This window comes from Lontra canadensis, unplaced genomic scaffold, assembly GCF_010015895.1.
Source record: "Lontra canadensis isolate GAN:19392208 unplaced genomic scaffold, GSC_riverotter_1.0 scaffold56, whole genome shotgun sequence".
NCBI classification, from domain to species: Eukaryota; Metazoa; Chordata; class Mammalia; order Carnivora; family Mustelidae; genus Lontra; species Lontra canadensis.
The window spans coordinates 11,650,829-11,667,704 of record NW_022631050.1 but is presented as its reverse complement, the minus strand read 5'-3'; the positions used below and the strand labels follow the sequence as shown (position 1 = coordinate 11,667,704).

Sequence of the window (16,876 nt, the reverse complement as noted above, 5' to 3'; positions counted from 1 at the left end):
CATTTCTCTATCAGAGAATGGTCAATAACCATGAGAGACAAAGGGCATTCAGAAGACAGTGTGGGACTATCTATTATGTCATTCTATGCTGTTGTATCGTTATATCATTCAGCCCTATTGTTATGGGCTGAATTGTGTTCCCCAAATTCATACGTTGAATACTTAACCTCCAGTAATTCAGAATGTGACCATATTTGGAGACAAGTCTTGAAAGAGGTGATTAAGGTAAAATGAGTATGGTGGGCCCTAATCCAATATGACTGATATTCTTATAAGAGGAGGAGAATAGGACAGAGATGATGCAGGGGGTAGATCATGTGAAGAGATGGTATGAAGATGGCGGTCCACAAACCAAAGAGAGAGAAATGAGACCAACCCTGCCAACACCTTGATCTTGGAATTCTAGCCTCCAGGACTGCAAGAACACAAATTTCTGGTATTTAAGCCACTTTTCTGTGGTATTTTGTTTTAGTAGCCCTAGCAAACTAATAGGTGCATACTGCACCTATTAAACAGTAGGAATCTGTGTAAAAACAAAACAAACACAAAACAAAAACAAAAACAAGCCATAATCCACAAACCAGATGGGAATTTAAAAAACAAAGTAAGTCTTGGAAGCTAAAAGGGGACCTTGGGAAAAGAGTAGCCAAAGATCTAAGCCTTAAAAATGATTATTCTTTAGAGAGGCCTCGGCTGTTTTTATTTTTTTTTTCTTTTAAAGATTTTATTTATTTATTTGACAGAGAAAGATCGAGCGCAAGTAGACAGAGAGGCAGGCAGAGGTTGGGGGAAGCAGGTTCCCTGCTGAGCAGAGAGCCCGACGTGGGGCTCAATCCCAGGACTCTGAGATCATGACCTGAGCTGAAGGCAGAGGGCTAACCCACTGAGCCACGCAGGGGCCCCGGGGCTCAGTTTTTTATAATTTTTTTTTTTTTTCAGAACAAAAACAGCATTAATCTGTGGTAATAGAAGAATAGGTATATTATTGTTTAAAATGCAAAATCTATATGAATTTTCAAGATTCAACAAAGTGGATTTGAAAGAAATTTTGCAGTATTGGTGGGGTTCTTTGGATTATATTCTTAGATTCCCAGTGATATGGTGTTTATTTGTTTTGTAAGGCAATTTTGATGAAAAAGTTTGAAAGGCATTATTCTAAATACATTGGATATCTCCCAAATATTCTTCTCCCATAAGGCATCCTAAGGCTTTCTTCTGTATCAGGGACATCGAAAGATGCCAAGAACAACAGAAATGAATGGGTTCTGCTCTCTACTGTGCTCATTGTCTAGGGAAATAGATGCTTTCAGGTGAGGCAGAAATGCAGGCAGGTTTTAATATCAGGGAAAAGGAAAAAAATAAACAAGGATCCATCATTAGATAATCTTGATATATGTCAGGGTTTGAAAAGGAACCAGTTATAGAGAAAGATCTCAGGAGTGCAACCGTTTTCTCTGCACACCTCTTGGGCAACCTCTGTTAATCCACTGAGGTGGGGTGTAACTCTTTCTAGATGTTTCCTTCCCTGCCATAGCTTCATAGCAGATGCATCCTCCAGATAAAAGCCCAGGAACTAAAGGGAAAAGAGAAAGTTCCCACCAAGAATCAGGCTACCTTAACATGCAGGTATAGTTGCCGGTATCGTTGAGGAGAGTGGGTCGGAACCAGAGAACATCTTTCTCCTTACTAATGCGGTTGTCAGGGAGGCGGAAGTTAATTGGCTCCTCCAGGTCCCGGTCCTGCCTCGTCCAATACCAGATCAGAGTCAGGCCAGCTGAGTGGGCTGTGCTGTAGTTGTATTTCAAGAAGTGTTCAAAGAGTGGGCACTTGAGGCGAGCTGGCTCATCTTCAAACACTTGGATCTGCCTCATGGTATCTAGTCCCCAGTCATCACAGCGTTCTGGAATGATCAAAAAAAGAAAGAAAGGGCTAGTGAGTCACCTCATGTTAAAGGCCTTCTCAGGACACCCAATCTTTTCCAGGAACCCCCCTGTCTGGTGATGTTCAGTAGCCTCTCTGTAATAATTGCATGGAATGGGCACTGTGGGATGAAGAAATGATTTCTGTATCTTCCTTTAGCATCTTTTCATTACTTCTTGGATAATGACTTGATCTGATAACTTGAGCTTGTCGTGCCCTATAAGGTATGGGGGAGAATCTCACCTGAAAAAGAAATCATGTGCTCTTTCACCCTCTGGAGACAGAGTAAGTTCTGAGGAAAAAATTGTAACTGAAAAGAAAACCCTCCAAGACTCCCGGTTCTTCCCAGGTCTCCTGATTTGGGGGTTAGATCTGCCCAGGCAAAGAGATCTATCTACATCATAGTCTCAGGAGCAAAACTATATATGTAAAAAATAAAATGAAGTTTGTCACTAAAGTTTATGGTTGCATTTTAAGACAACATTTTTGTGACAGCAGACAATTGAGAGAACAATTAAATTTGTGGTACTTTAATTTTGATAAAAGCAAAGAATTTGAAGCTTTATGACTTGCAGAAGGATTTGTAAGCAATAAATCCCTATGTAAGTAATAGATCTCTGAGAAATTTAACAAACTGGCTTTTCTGAGACTCAACAAATTACTATTATTTATAATTCCTATGCCTTTAATAAGAAACACCTTTTACAATCCAATATACAAAGAAAGAATTGGAAAGATCAAAATGTTGTTCACACCAATACAAATGTAATAGTAATTTTTTAAATAAAACATCTATCTTACCAGATTCTTCAAATACATTTTCATTAAAGCTATGAAGTTGCAGAATCAGCTCATTCGGTTTACAGGATATTACAACCACAGTTTTTCAGATACATATGTCAGATGGAATATATATAACCATTTTCACTCCTTTCTGAAACTCCACTAAAACCAAAATAATTTTTTCAAGACTTAACCCCAAATAAGAGCAAGAGCAGGAGAAAAGCTAGTAACAACATCAAAATTGACAAACTGTAACCAGTTCGGCCCATTTAAATACTTTGCTTTGTTTTGTTTTTCATCCTTGGCTTTCATCATGTCTCCTAGAGCTGAGAAATGATATATTTTTATCAAATTAAAGAAATGCTCAACTGTTTAAAAAAATTTAAATTAATGGATAAATCCTCAACCTGCAGGGGAAAACTGGGGAGCACACCAAAGTGCCATTCAGAATACTGTGAACACCCAGAAGGAACTGCCAGCCCCACAATACGGAATCACTATTGCCATTTGCCCATTATCTCTGGTCCTTCTAGGCATATTGTAAGAATCTACTTTCCTGCCCCTTTGGAGGAGAGCCCATGTGACTGAGTTTGGCCAATATGATGTAATGTCACTTGTGTTGCTATTTTAAGGGCTCGAGCATATTTTACCATGCTCCCTTTTCTTCTGCTCTGGCAAATATAAAAATGCAGAGACTAAGCCTCCTCCTTGATGTAAATGACATACATCAAAAGAAGGGGAAAAAAAAAAAAGAAAAAAAAAAAAACCCAGAAGAGATCGGTCAATTAAATAAGTTGATGAAAATAGACAAGCTACAAAAATATTTTCTAAAATTATGGAAAAAGAGAAGATTCTAAAAACTGTTAAAGAGTAAGAAAAGAGACCAAAAAATGATCATATAGAAAAGACAGGAATCAGAATGGCTATGGGAATTTTCAAAAAACAAGACTAGAAGCTAGAACATAATGAAACAATATAGGTGATGGGAAATTATATCCAATCGTGAATTTAAACCCAAGGAAACAATCAACTGTGAAGGTGATGTTTTCAGACACATCAAGACTCAGTAATTTTCCTTCCCATATGCTCTTTATTAGGAGGCTTCTGAGGGACATGTTACCAAAATGAGAGGGGGGAAAAAAAAAGAGAAAATTATGAGATTGAGGAAGAGGGGATCCAATTCAAGAGAGAGGGGAAGGGATTCCCCCGAATAACAATGAAGGAGATCCCAGGCTAACAGCTATGCAGCAGGGATTGGGGTGAACCAGTGTAAGTAAAAGGTAATAGAAATGTCCAATTAAAAAAAGAATAATTGTGACTAACAAATTATCTGATGAAATTAGCACTGTGGAAAATTATGCTAAAAGGCAATTATAAAGTATGAAAACAGTTACCCCAAAGGTCCAAATTAAAGTAAGCTTATGAAGGCAAGGCACTTAATAACTTCCAAAAATAAGGAAGTAAACATAATCATAGTTCATTAATATGTGAAGGCATATTAATTAAATGATTATTGATCTAACCAAATATTGTAGTATTATTAGCTGGAGAGGAATGGGTAAGGAAGGGAGAGGGGATGGCCATTTAAGAGAGAAAAACATCAATGAGATTTTTATTAACTACGGACTATAATTAAAAAGTGAACAAAATAGTGTCCAGGGTTGACTAAATGAAAAATGGTAATATACACAAATTGATTAACAAAATATAGATAGGAAATGCTAGAAGAAATAAATAAAATACTTAAAAGTGGTGGCTTGTGAAGAAGAGAGCTAACAGATGTGAGGAAAGTTGAGGCAGTAAGAGTATTTTTTTATAAGCTTTTTAATATACTGGCCTTCAAAAAAAAAAATCACCATGAATGATTTCCTTTGAACACCATTAAAATAATAATTAGGAAAAGAAAAAGGAAGGTAGGAAGGGCATATCCATCATGCCACAAAATTGGCAAAGCCATTCTCAGTGTTTAACCATCCTAATTGTATTTCTTCTCTGTTAGGAAAAAAATCCTTGATTTCATTTTTTAATTCCAAAATTTGTATCAATATGCTTTGGCACGACAGTCATTTCACTTTTAAATTATAAGGTGATAGTTTAAAAAAAAAAAAACAAAGAAGCATAGGCAGCTGGGCAGCTGATGGTGTCTGGAACTTCAGCATATTATTTGTTTTCTGAATAACAAAGATGCTACCACCCTCTGCATTGCATAAAAATATTCTATATGCTGTTCCTAAAGGCACCTCTCTCAAGAGCTCTGCACAATTTTCCAAATCTGGATGATGGTAGAGGCAAGGCAATTAAATGAAAATTATCCTCTTTCCTGCTATCCTACTCTCCAATATATCTCTATTCAGATTGCCCCTACTTGGGCCAGTAGACCGCAGTCTCAGGCCATGACTCTCTTAACAGGAACACTGGTAAACTGGAGGGAAAGAGGAAGCCATTCTGAGGGTTAATGGTGCTTTGATTAAAGGAGACTTCCTGACACCAATATTACAAATTGTCACTTTGTTTGGTCCCTGGAGGTCTTTACCATCCTGGGAATGATTAATAGTAAGATAGATGATAAGTGACAGGTCAATTTTTCTTGTGTAAAAGTAGGAGAATGCACACTGCAGAAAGGGAGATGAACAGAGAGCTGGTGTGACATCTCAACCACAAGTTAGTATGACACCTCACCATCTTAGGAAGTATGAAATGGAACTCTGGTGACCACAAGGCCAGAAGTGGCAGAGACTGTCTAAATATTCATGAACCCTCGTTTCCCTTGGCCCATATGGATTCTACATAGATACCCTCCGCAACCGAACTGGGGCCATTTGTTTTGGTTCTGGCCAATGAATGAGGCCAGGAATGGTTTAACTTCAAACTCCCAGCATAATCTCTGACGCTTTCGCCTGCCCTCACATGGAGACCCCAAGGGCCAGAAAAGTTTGAATACGGTAGCCTCACAGGATGAAGGAGACTAGATCTCTGCCACTGCTTAGAGAAGAGCTCCACAGAGATGCCATTGCTCTCTCAAGGGGCTGTAGTTGAACAAAGAAATCAACTTCTGTGGTATTGATTTAAATCACTGAGACTGGGGCGCCTGGTTGGCTCAATGGGTTGGGCCTCTGCCTTCGGCTCAGGACACAATCTCAGGGTCCTGGGATTGAGCCCCACATCAGGCTCTCTGCTTAGCAGGGAGCCTTCTTCCCCCTCTCTCTCTGCCCGCCTCTCCGCCTCCTTGTGATCTCTCTTTCTGTTAAAGAAATAAATAAAATCTTTTTAAAAATAAATAAATAAATAAATCACTGAGACTTGGGGGGGGGCATGTTGTTACAGTGATTAGCTTTTCCTATCTTGACTATTAAAAGATGGCAGAATTTTCCTTCTATAACATAATTCAGTAAGTCAAGCACAGATACATTTTAAAAGAGTGTTTGTTAAAGGACCTTGCATACTAAAATTCAAATATAGATCAATCACCAAGATTTGGGGCTGATTCCTGAGACTTAATATCTTTTGAATCAATTTAAATGCGATTCATCTGAAAGTGGAAAAGAGATCATTACACCTGGTACGTATCTCCTTTACAGAATGTTCCATCGGCCAAATAAACATATATATAAAGTGAATCAGCCTCCATTCCATTAGGGACTGAAAACACACATACCGGTATTCCTAAACATCAGCCGAGAAAGGTATTGAGATTTTCCTATGGGGTATTTGCCCATTTGAAATTTGTTCTGTGAGTTTTTAAGTTTCCCTCACCGGCCACCTGAGGGTATTTTGTCAAAGCGTTTTAAATTATTCAATGACAAAATAAAAATAAAATCTATGGCAACAGGTTGCAATGTCATGTAATACCAAATTAATTATATGATTCACTGCAGGCACCAGCCGAAGAAAAGACTGGGGAAAAAGGCTGCTATGCAAATAGATTTGTCTCTAATAAACAGCGAAGGGAATTTAGCAAGTTATAGGCACAGAGAATTACCTTTTTGTTTAGAATGTCCCTTCTTACCCAGTTGACTCCACAGTAGACATCCTCTCTAAATTGGCCTTCAACATGGGGAGCCACAAAGTCATCATTTCCCTCAGCCAGAGGATTTCTTAAGGCGGAGGCTTGGTGGCACAGAGGACTAATGGAATACGCAAGCCTCCCAAAGCCAAGTCGCTGGAAAATCCAACCCACGCTCCTGAGAGCAATTAGCATTTATATAGCAGGGTATACATTTTAACTAATTAATCTCACAACACCCTCTTGGGCTTTCATGCCCATTCCCACATTACATGCCAGGAAACGGAGACAGAGAGATTAATTGACTTACTTTTGCCTGAGTGGTAGCACAAATAAAAGCTGCCTGAACATAGATCTCGGGTGCTTGTCCCAAATCTGTGCTCACATCTTCAAAGCAAGATATTTCCCACAGGAAAGCTATTCATATATTTGTATTTATTAAATATTCATTCAGAACCTGCTGTGAGCAAGGAACTGTGCTGGGTGCTGGGGTAGAGAGACATGTAGACTTAAAAATTCAGGGAGCTCAGGTATAGAAAAAAAAGAGGAAAAGATTTAAATAGTGAAAGACCTGAGGTAGAATTACATTCCACAAGTAATTATTTGCCATGGTCCCTGTATTTGACATATCACCTTGGACAAAATGCTTCCCCTCTCAGACTCAGTTTCTGCATGTGTCCCATGCCTGCCTCATAATGCTGAATGAGGATTAAAGGCTGCAATAGAATGAAAGGAGCTTAGTACCTATTAGGCTAAGTTCGCCTAATAAATCTGAGTATGTCCCTACCTGTCAGGAAGCTGACAACCTCAGAAAAAAGAAAGACTAAATGAAAATACCTGGTGGAATGAACCAACTATTATAACAGGCTTTTAGGCAGGGCAACAGCTATTATATGATTATATTCTATTATGTTAGGTGGGGGATGACAAGGGTAGTCCTGAGATTGGATTGTGATCAGAAACAGTCCCTTTTTTGACATCCTCAACTGGAACTCCGTGTGCTTTAAAAACTGTCCCATCGGTACATTCTAGGAATCTTACGTGGGCCTGAGGGCAGAGACTAAGTGTCATGGAAAAGCTGGTTTTACAATACATTCTTACAGTTTTGCCTAATTTTGTTTTTTCCAAAGGTGTGCGTGGCTTTTCGGGAAACCTGAGCCTGGGACTGTGATCCAGGGAGAATCCACGGTGTGAGCAATGTTGCATGAGTGGCAGGATGACAAAGAGTAAGGCAACAAGTTAAGAGTAGTTGAGTTTCTGAGGCAAGATACAGGGTGCCAGACACGGAAACACTAGCAGGAGCCCTGACAGAAGAGGCATGTGGCACAGAGCCCAGAGAGCAGCATGATGGAGGATAACAGACAGGATTCAGAGGCAGGCTTTGACACCTTCTGGCTTTATTAATTCATTTAAAAACTACACACTGAGCACTGAGCATCCTGTCCTGCGGCAAATGCTAAAGTCGAGGCCCAGAATACACTGGGGAACAAAACAAGGTCGTATGGGAGACACGTAACACAGGGAGACTGACGATAAACAGTTGACACACTAAGTAAGAAATGCATAGCGTATCCTGGAAGTAAGTCAATGGAACAAAGAAACACATAAAACCTGGTAAGACAGATCAGGCATGATGGAAGGGGAAAAGGAAAGAAGGAGGAGCATGCAATTTTAAAGAGGGTAGTCAGGGTAAGTCCCTCAGCCATTATGAACCTCTGCTTCCCAAACCAGAAATTCAAGTTCATACTTGAATTTATTTGAATGTGCTCTACTCTGTAGTTATGAAAACTGAATGAGCCCAAGACATAAAGTACTATTCACAGCAACTGTAAAGTCTATGCACATGTTACCTAAGATTAACCTGTGGACTGCCATTTTCTACGGAAAACACTTTCCTCACTCCAGTCTACTGAAGAGACTGCTAGACATGTCCATTTACCATGTCCACACACATCCCCTTTTTCAAAAGTATGGGAATTTTTATCTGGGCACAGAGCCATTCAGGATAAAGGCTACATTTCCCAAGCTTTCCTCTCACTGGGAAGTGTTCAGGTGACATAGTTCTGACCAATGGGATACGTTTGAAATTTCATGATCTTAAAACCCATTCTTGAGAGGTGCTCATGTCTTTCTATGTTTCCTATGCTCCTGTTCCCATCCCATTTCCTACGCTCCTGTTCCCATTCCATTTCTCCCATCCTGCTGCTTGGAATATGGATGTTACATCACGGACCATGAGAAAGAAGGCCACACTCGGAAAATGGTGGAATGGGAAAGTGAAGGGAGTTACATAAGGTGCTGCCTCACCAACCCTGAGCTTTCTAGATCTAGACTTTATGTGAGAAATAAACTGCTGTATATACTTGCTACTCTGAGCATGCCCACAAACCACCAGCGTCATCAGCAGCTTGTGAGCTTGTTAGAACTGCAGATCTTCTACCCTGCCCAGACTAACTGAATCAGAATCTATAGTTGAATAAGATCTTCAGATGATTCCTAAGCCCATTAACATTAGCTACGTATTAGTTTAAACCACTGTTATTTTCTGTCTCCTTCTTCACAGCTAGTCATCATACTAAAGGATAACAATGTCTTATTTCATCTGTTCAAGTCAGCAAGTTGTTGAACAATTTGTGATGTTATCTCCACCCCTACCTCCAAGTCTACCTCTTTGATGGATTACATATAAAAACATATATTTGCTTTTTATCCCTCCATGGAAAAAAATATTTTAAAACACCAGGATAGTTTTCCAGTAATGTTATGTAGTGAACAATCAGTTAAAAAAAAAAAAATCCACAAACCACATTTCCTAGAATAGGATGTAAGTAGAAAAAATACCATTAAAACAGATTTTTTTTTTTTTTAATTCAGGGGAGAGCTACTCAAGCAAAGATCTAGAAAGTGTTTCTGAAGATCTGTGGTTATCAACTAAGCTATCAAAAGAAGAGAGAGGAGTTGGGGTGGGGGAGGAAGAAACTGAGTGGCTGTGAGCATCCATCAGACATCCTCATGTCGCTTGTGCTATTCAACAACACTGTGCTAATAACTCGGCAGATGGTTTTCCTGGACCAGATAATTAGACATACCTTACTCCCACCAAAAAAGGGAGTTTTCTTGATTGAGTAATTTGAAGAAAATGAGAAATAGCCCTGAGCAGATGATAAGATTTGCCAGATAAGGAAAGAATGCCAAATTCAGAAAGCTGGTTGACGGGGGCAGGGGTTGGGGGATCCACAAGCTACAGCTTTAATTTTGCAGGTGTCATTAGAGTTTGTTCCTAGAACAAGTTTTATTCCCGACCATGTGACACTCCTCCCTGCAGCATGGGACATTCATCTTGATGCTGACCTGAAGACTGCTATTTTATATCAATTGAAAGGGGTGAGTCTGGGGGGCGTCTGGGTGGCTCAGTCAGTTAAGCGTCTGCCTTTGGCTCGGGTCATGATCTCAGGGTCCTGGGACTGAGTCCAGCATCAGGCTCTCTGCTCACCAAGGGGGTCTGCTTCTCCCTCTGCTTCTCCCTCTGCCCCTTCCCCCTGCACATGCATGCTCTCACCCCAATACATAAATAAAATCTTTAGAAAAAAGTGGGGTGAGTCTGGCCAGTTTAAAAAAAAATGAGGAGAAAATAATTACCAGGCAAACATGAAAACAAAGAAAATAATGAAAAGGAAGAGGTTAAAAAGGAAAATGAACCTTCACAGACGAAAACAACCAAATCTATGAAGTTTAAATCCAGAATATATACCACTGTAGATGCTACTTAAAGGGACAAAATCAAATTATCTAAAGGATGTCTGAGAGTTGGGGTAGTTCAGAACCGAAGTATCATTGCGGGACCAGTACACCCAGAGCTCTGAACAGTTTGGTGTTCGCGCAATCTGTCATGTAGAGGTGCTTTCGTCTGAGTTTGTGAATGTGAATGACATGCTCCACAAAGTTGCCCTCATGTCTGAGGACCTGAGGAAACACCCTGGGGTCTCCAGAGAGGTTTCCAGTCCCTGGGTCTACAGGAGCTGTGGAAGGTCAGCAGGCTCTTCCTTGTCTCCACGAAGTCAGTCCACAACCAGTTTTCAGAGCTCCAACAAAAGCGCCCTTAATCAGCATGTGTTAATGTCCAAGGAACGTCCAGCAGCCCCCCTCCTGCTGCTGCACACAATGAGGAAGAACATGGCATAGCATCATCTAATAGCTACCTACAAACATCTCTGTTTCTCTCATCAAACTTGCAGCAGGGGTTGGCAGGCTAAAGAATGGATTCCGGGTGTGCTGCCTCTGTACCATGGTGCCATTATTTTCTTAAAAAAAAAAAAAAATCAATGTAATGAGCATCCTCTTGTGGCTGAAGGGAATGATTTTCTTTGGAGAGCTGCTGTGACAATAAATAAACTGGCTTGTGTCAAGTGTGGCACAGTACACTGGGGAAAGTCTAAGCAGTCATTAGCTGGTTTTTGCCCCCCCCACCCCAAGCAATCTTTTCTAATCCGTGATTAAGATGTAAAGATCCAATTACTATTCTCATATAATAATCAAGCAGCCTTTCACTCTCTATTTTCATTATTACATAATATTTATTCAGGGTCCTGTGAATGTCAGCGGCCATAAACAAAAGGTAAGAACAAACATAGTCTCCTGCTTTCAGATTTCCATTCAAGAATCAAGATTGTTGGGGTGCCTGGGTGGCTCAGTGGGTTAAGCCTCTGCCTTCGGCTCAGGTCATGATCCCAGGGTCCTGGGATCTAGCCCCGCATCGGGCTCTCTGCTCCGCGGAGGGCCTGCTTCCTCCTCTCTCTCTGCCTGCCTCCCTGCCTGCTTGTGATCTCTCTCTCTGTCAAATGAATAAATAAAATCTTAAAAAAAAAAAAAAAAGAATCAAGATTGTTAGCATTGGAAGTAAAGTTACTTCACCCTTTATCATAGAATCGTATGGGTCTTAGAACTAGTCGTAGCTCCCAGGGGCGGAAGAATAGCTGGTAATATCCCACCCCACAGCGGAGTGAATGAAGCTAAGAGAAAATAAAAACAGGTCTGAGACGGGGCCAACAATCTAGGATAGAGACGGGGAGGGACCAAACCAAGTCTCATATCCCGAAATGACTTTCCCGATGGCGTACTCAGTAGCTAGTCTCTGGAGTCTGACAATCCCAGTTCAAACCCTTGTCCGGGGGTGCCTGGGTGGCTCACTGGGTTAAAGCCTCTGCCTCAGGCAAACCCTTGTCCTGTCACTTCCATCCCATGTGAGTATATGCAAGTAAATTAAATATTCCCACGGTCAAAGAAGGCTGATCTGAAGATTAAATGAGACAGTGCTTTTAAAGTATTTAGCAAGAGCTGCTCAGTGGTCCTCATTATTATTAATATTACATTCCTCTCTTAATTCCAAACTGAGTGTATCCAATTTCAAACTGAAAGTGACCCAGTAAATGTTAACATTTAGCCTAGAGGGCTTACCTCTGACAAAGTGTTTGAGGGCATTAGACCACAAGGCAATTTAAAAAACCCTTTCTTTTTTTTTTTTTTTTTTAAGATTTTATTTATTTGACAGACAGAGATCACAAGTAGGCAGAGAAGCAGGCAGAGAGAGAAGAGGAAGCAGGTTACCTGCTGAGTAGAGAGCCCGATAACGGGGCTCGATCCCAGGACCCTGAGATCATGACGTGAGCCGGAGGTGGAGGCTTTAACCCACTGAGCCACCCAGGTGCCCCAAAACAACCCTTTCATTTTATGAATGGGGCAACTGAGCCCAGAGAGCTAACTTAATAAATGATGTTGAGCTTGTGAGTGGCAAGCACAGAATCACTTCTTTTCAACCCAAATGTCATGTCCTTTCTATTATATCATCTGGGCAAAATATATATTTCAAATACGTATCGGCAGAAATTTTCTGTTGGTACTGGGAATGTAAATAATACAATATTATATTCCTCTTCAAAACACAGGATGAAATAGGCAAAAAACAAAAAACAAAACAAAATAAAACAAAACCCCTCAGAATATTGGAACAAATAACATTAATGGTGGGCCGTAGGAGATAACTTTGTGTGCATTCTGCATGATGAAGCTACACTTTTACTCTTTTCCTCCCTCTCATTCTACAGGTAGATACTAATATGCAGATCTTGTCTTCGCTGCTGAAAGTAAAGTAGGTGGTAATGTGGACCGTACTTGTGGCACCTGGAAAGAAGGATCCTGTTTCCTCATATGTAATAGTGCAGGAAGCAAAACACAAAGTGAATGAAAGTACCTACCACATAGGAGTGTGGACAGGGGTAAAAAAGATCATACACTGAAAAAAAAAAAAAACCCACATTCCCGGGTGCACCTGTATGAACTTAATAAATTTTAGCTACCACTATTATGTTGATTTTTACTGATGAAGGAATTAAGAACTAGAAAGACAGCAGAGGACAGGGGAAAGGAATTATTGTGTGTCTTCGTTCATGAGTTTTTATTACATTTTACCGGAGCCAGGGACAGAAAACACAAAATTAAGATTTGAGTCCTAAAATGTGGGAGGCCGGCAAAGCATGGACTAACTTTTTAATTAGCAAAGATGGCTTGAACAATCACTTTTCCACTCAACGGTGTGATGCAAGTGTAAAGCCCTCTAGGTACTCAATGGGTCCTTGTGCCCTCCCTCCCCACATCTGACTTCTCAACTGGAGGTTCAGAGAGACTTGTTCAGTGAAAGCACCCCAAGGGATGTACTCAATTAGGAGCTATACGATTCCTCCACCTCAAGACGTGCAACCATATTCTACACACAACTACAAAGCCAAAGGAAAGAGCATCTTGTGGGCTTGCCAGTAACGTCCCCAGCAATCCTCAGGAAATTGCCTGGAGTGAAAGGGCGTTTGAGATCTTCATCACCTGCCAGGAAAAGACACAGGCTACAATCTTGCCACTGCATTTAAGAGAGGCATCACCTGTGAAATGCCAGTGCAGTCTCATTCAATTTTAATAATGTGTCAAGCATGTAGATTTTTCTTGAAGGCTGGTAGTGACAAGCAGAAGACAAAAGATTCGAGAGAAAACCAGGGGAAGCAAACATCAGAAGCTGAGAGCATAAGCAATGGGGTTTGGGGACATGTCTGGCCGTGAATGATGAGGGGGTGGTTGGAAGAATTCACAAGGGAGGAGTTCTGAGTGGCTGGGTTTTCAGTGGCCCCTCAGCTAAAGAAGTGTCGACTCCCAAGGAGAGGAAACAGATCTTGGGAAGACAAATCCCAAGATATAATCATGGTCCACATTTCTAAATATTTAAGTCACCTATAATCCCCTTTACATCTTAGAAACTGCTACATGTTGGAGCTGGAAGGAGGCCTTCCGAATCAGCCAGCAACATGACACATTATACAGATTAGGCTTTGAGCCCAGGGGGATGAAGGAGTGCCTGAGGGAAAGACTGGTTAGTAGCAGAGGCAGCATGAAACCTTCCAGATTCCTAGTTATTTGCCCCCTATCACATGTAACTTTTGCCTATGAAACCAACTATGTGAGTTTCACTACACTGACATCAATCAGTCTTTCCTTTTCTTTTTCCCCAGTATGTCAGAGATTGAATTTTTATATGTATATTTACATTCTGTTTGTGTGTTTTTAAGTATACTTGACACACAATGTTACATTAGTTTCAGGTGTACAACCTGAATTCAGCCACTCTGTACATTATGCCCTGCTCACCACAAGGGTAGCCACCATCTGTCCCCCATACAACACTATGAGAATACATTCAGCTTCTTGACTCACTGTAGTCTTAATGTTGAGGACATTTGCCTCTACTATACGTAGTGCTGAAGAGAAAGGGGAAACTACAAATCAACTTTTCTAAACTCCAGAGCTCTTACAACTTAGGATGCAAAACAGGAGGAGGAACTTCTCCTATAAGAAGTAAAACCAGTTTAACTCTAAGGAAATAAAAGTGTAGAGTGTCTTCTATACTATCCTTCCAATTGTGAGCCCTTCTTCTCATGGCACACGAGTTCACTCTCTATACACATTCACCAGGGTCCATACACCAATGAATGGTCTGCCATAGGAAAAAGCAAAATAATTACCGTAAAGTAGAAAAATGAAATGACAATAAGAGAAATTGGTGCAAGATCAGATAAAGGGTGTGCTGTCCTTGCCACGAGAGCTATTAGGAGCTTCATGGTACAAGTGAAGCGGTCCAGGTCTATATATCTCTGGGGGGTGTGTTTATCCAGGTATAAATCCACGGCAAAACTGTCCAGCGCAGAATGCTCATCTCTGGGCATTTTCAGCCTCCCAGTGCTATGGGTTCCCTGCCTTGTGGAGAGACTAATAAAGAAAGTCATTGATTAGAAATACAGCTTGTTGTTTCCATATGCTTGGAGGCAGGAATATGTTTCACACTCATCAATTAAGAATCATTGCCTTGTTCTCCCTACCATACATCCAAGATTACAAATCCATAACTGGATGCATAATAATTTATATTTTACCTGGCAGTTTTAGACACATTGTTTACAGAAGGAGGCATTGTTGCCCCATTTTGGAGTTTGGAAAGAGAGGCTCTGGAATGATTTGGGAAAGTCAAGGTGCTAGCAGGCAGCAGAGCTTTCTGAATCCAGAACCAGTAACCCTCGCAGAGCCAGTCCTTTCTCCATGAATCCTCTCAGGCTCTCTGGTATCATGCTTAATCCTTTGGTTTCCAGTTTAGAGAATTTGTATGTAATCTCTTCCCTCTGTTCTTCCAACTCACATTGATTCTTTATATCATCTGGCATCTCAAACCATGTTCTTTCCTTCTGTATTACACCAAACTAGTTACTCAGCCTCTCTTTGAATATTCTATTTATTTATTTGAGAGAGAGAGAATGGGAGAGAGAGAGTATGAGAAGAGAGAGGTTAGTGGGAGAAACAGACTCCCTGGCAAGCAGAGAGCCCTATGTGGGACTCGATCCCAGGACTCCGGGATCATGACCTGAGCCGAAGGCAGTCGCTTAATCAACAGAGCCACCCAGATGCGCCTTTCTTTTTTTTTTTTTTTTTCTTAAAGATTTTTATTTATTTGACAGAGAGAGAGAGTGTTTTTATTTATTTGACAGAGAGAGAGAGTGAGAGATCACAAGTAGGCAGAGAGACAGGCAAAGAGAGAGGGGAAGCAGGCTCCCCGCCAAGCAGACAGCCTGATGTGGGACTCGATCCCAGGACCCTGAGATCATGACCTGAGCTGAAGGCAGAGGCTTAACCCACTGAGCCACTCAGGTGCCCCCAGATGTGCCTTTCTTTGAATAAAGGGATGCAGTTTCAGAGAGAGATCTTTAAAATTCCTTGACACTAAAAATAGTTCCTGAGGTATACATTACAGTATTCTCCATAGAGAATAACAACATGGAATTGGAAGACCTTATTTCTCGCCCTAACCCCGTCAGTGTGACCACCATTATTATTATTATAAGTACCACCACCACCACCTAATAGTGAATGCTTCCCATACGTCAGGTATCAAGTGATGTAATTTTATGATCTCTTTCAATTCCCAAAACCACTCTCTCAGATAGTTTTATTATTGCCCCCATTTAATAAATGAGGAGTGTGAGTCTTAGGTAAGGGAAAGAATATCCACACAATTGCACAGAGTTAAATTAATTAAACAAGAAGGCCATTAGACTGAGGTGATTTTAATGCCTTAGCAGCCTACCTAAGCAAACCAAAGCCTAAGGCTGCAATGCCTCAAGGCCAACAAATCAAAATGCAGGGAAACTGATCATAGCCAACAAGACCTATTAGTTAATGCAACTTGCCTAAGCTGTAGTCAAACAATTTTATTGCTTTGCTTCTGCCTCTTCTGTATAAAAGTCTTGGCCCCAGGGGCACCTGGGCAGCTCAGTCAGTTAAGTGTCTGCCTTTGGGTCAGGTCTAGATCCCAGGGTCCTGGGATGGAGCCCCACATCGGATTCCCTGCTCAGGGGGGAGCTTCCCTCTCTCCCTCAACTTCTGCCCCTCACTTGTTCTTGCTCTCACTCATGCTCTCTCTTTCTCTCTCTCTCTCTCTCAGATAAATAAATAAAATCTGGTGTGCCTGGGTGGCTCAGTGGGTTAAGCCTCTGCCTTCGGCTCAGGTCATGATCCCAGGGTCCTGGGATCAAGCCCCGCATCGGACTCTCTGCACAGCCGGGAGCCCGTTTCCCTTCCTCTCTC

At 41.0% G+C, this 16,876-nt stretch overlaps 1 protein-coding gene across 5 annotated transcripts in view; it reads right to left on the bottom strand.

The window, feature by feature from the left end:
* The window catches only part of IL1RAP (interleukin 1 receptor accessory protein), a 129,955-nt gene that overhangs the window by 46,379 nt on the left and 66,700 nt on the right, over nt 1–16,876 (bottom strand). For all 5 annotated transcript variants that reach the window (XR_004384810.1, XR_004384811.1, XM_032875644.1 and 2 more), the window contains exon 3: nt 1,615–1,900. Coding sequence is in view for 3 of the 5 variants with exons in the window: in XM_032875644.1 (XP_032731535.1) it covers nt 1,615–1,900 (286 nt within the window). In the remaining 2 variants the exon portion in view is untranslated. The remainder of the gene's footprint in view (nt 1–1,614; nt 1,901–16,876) is intronic.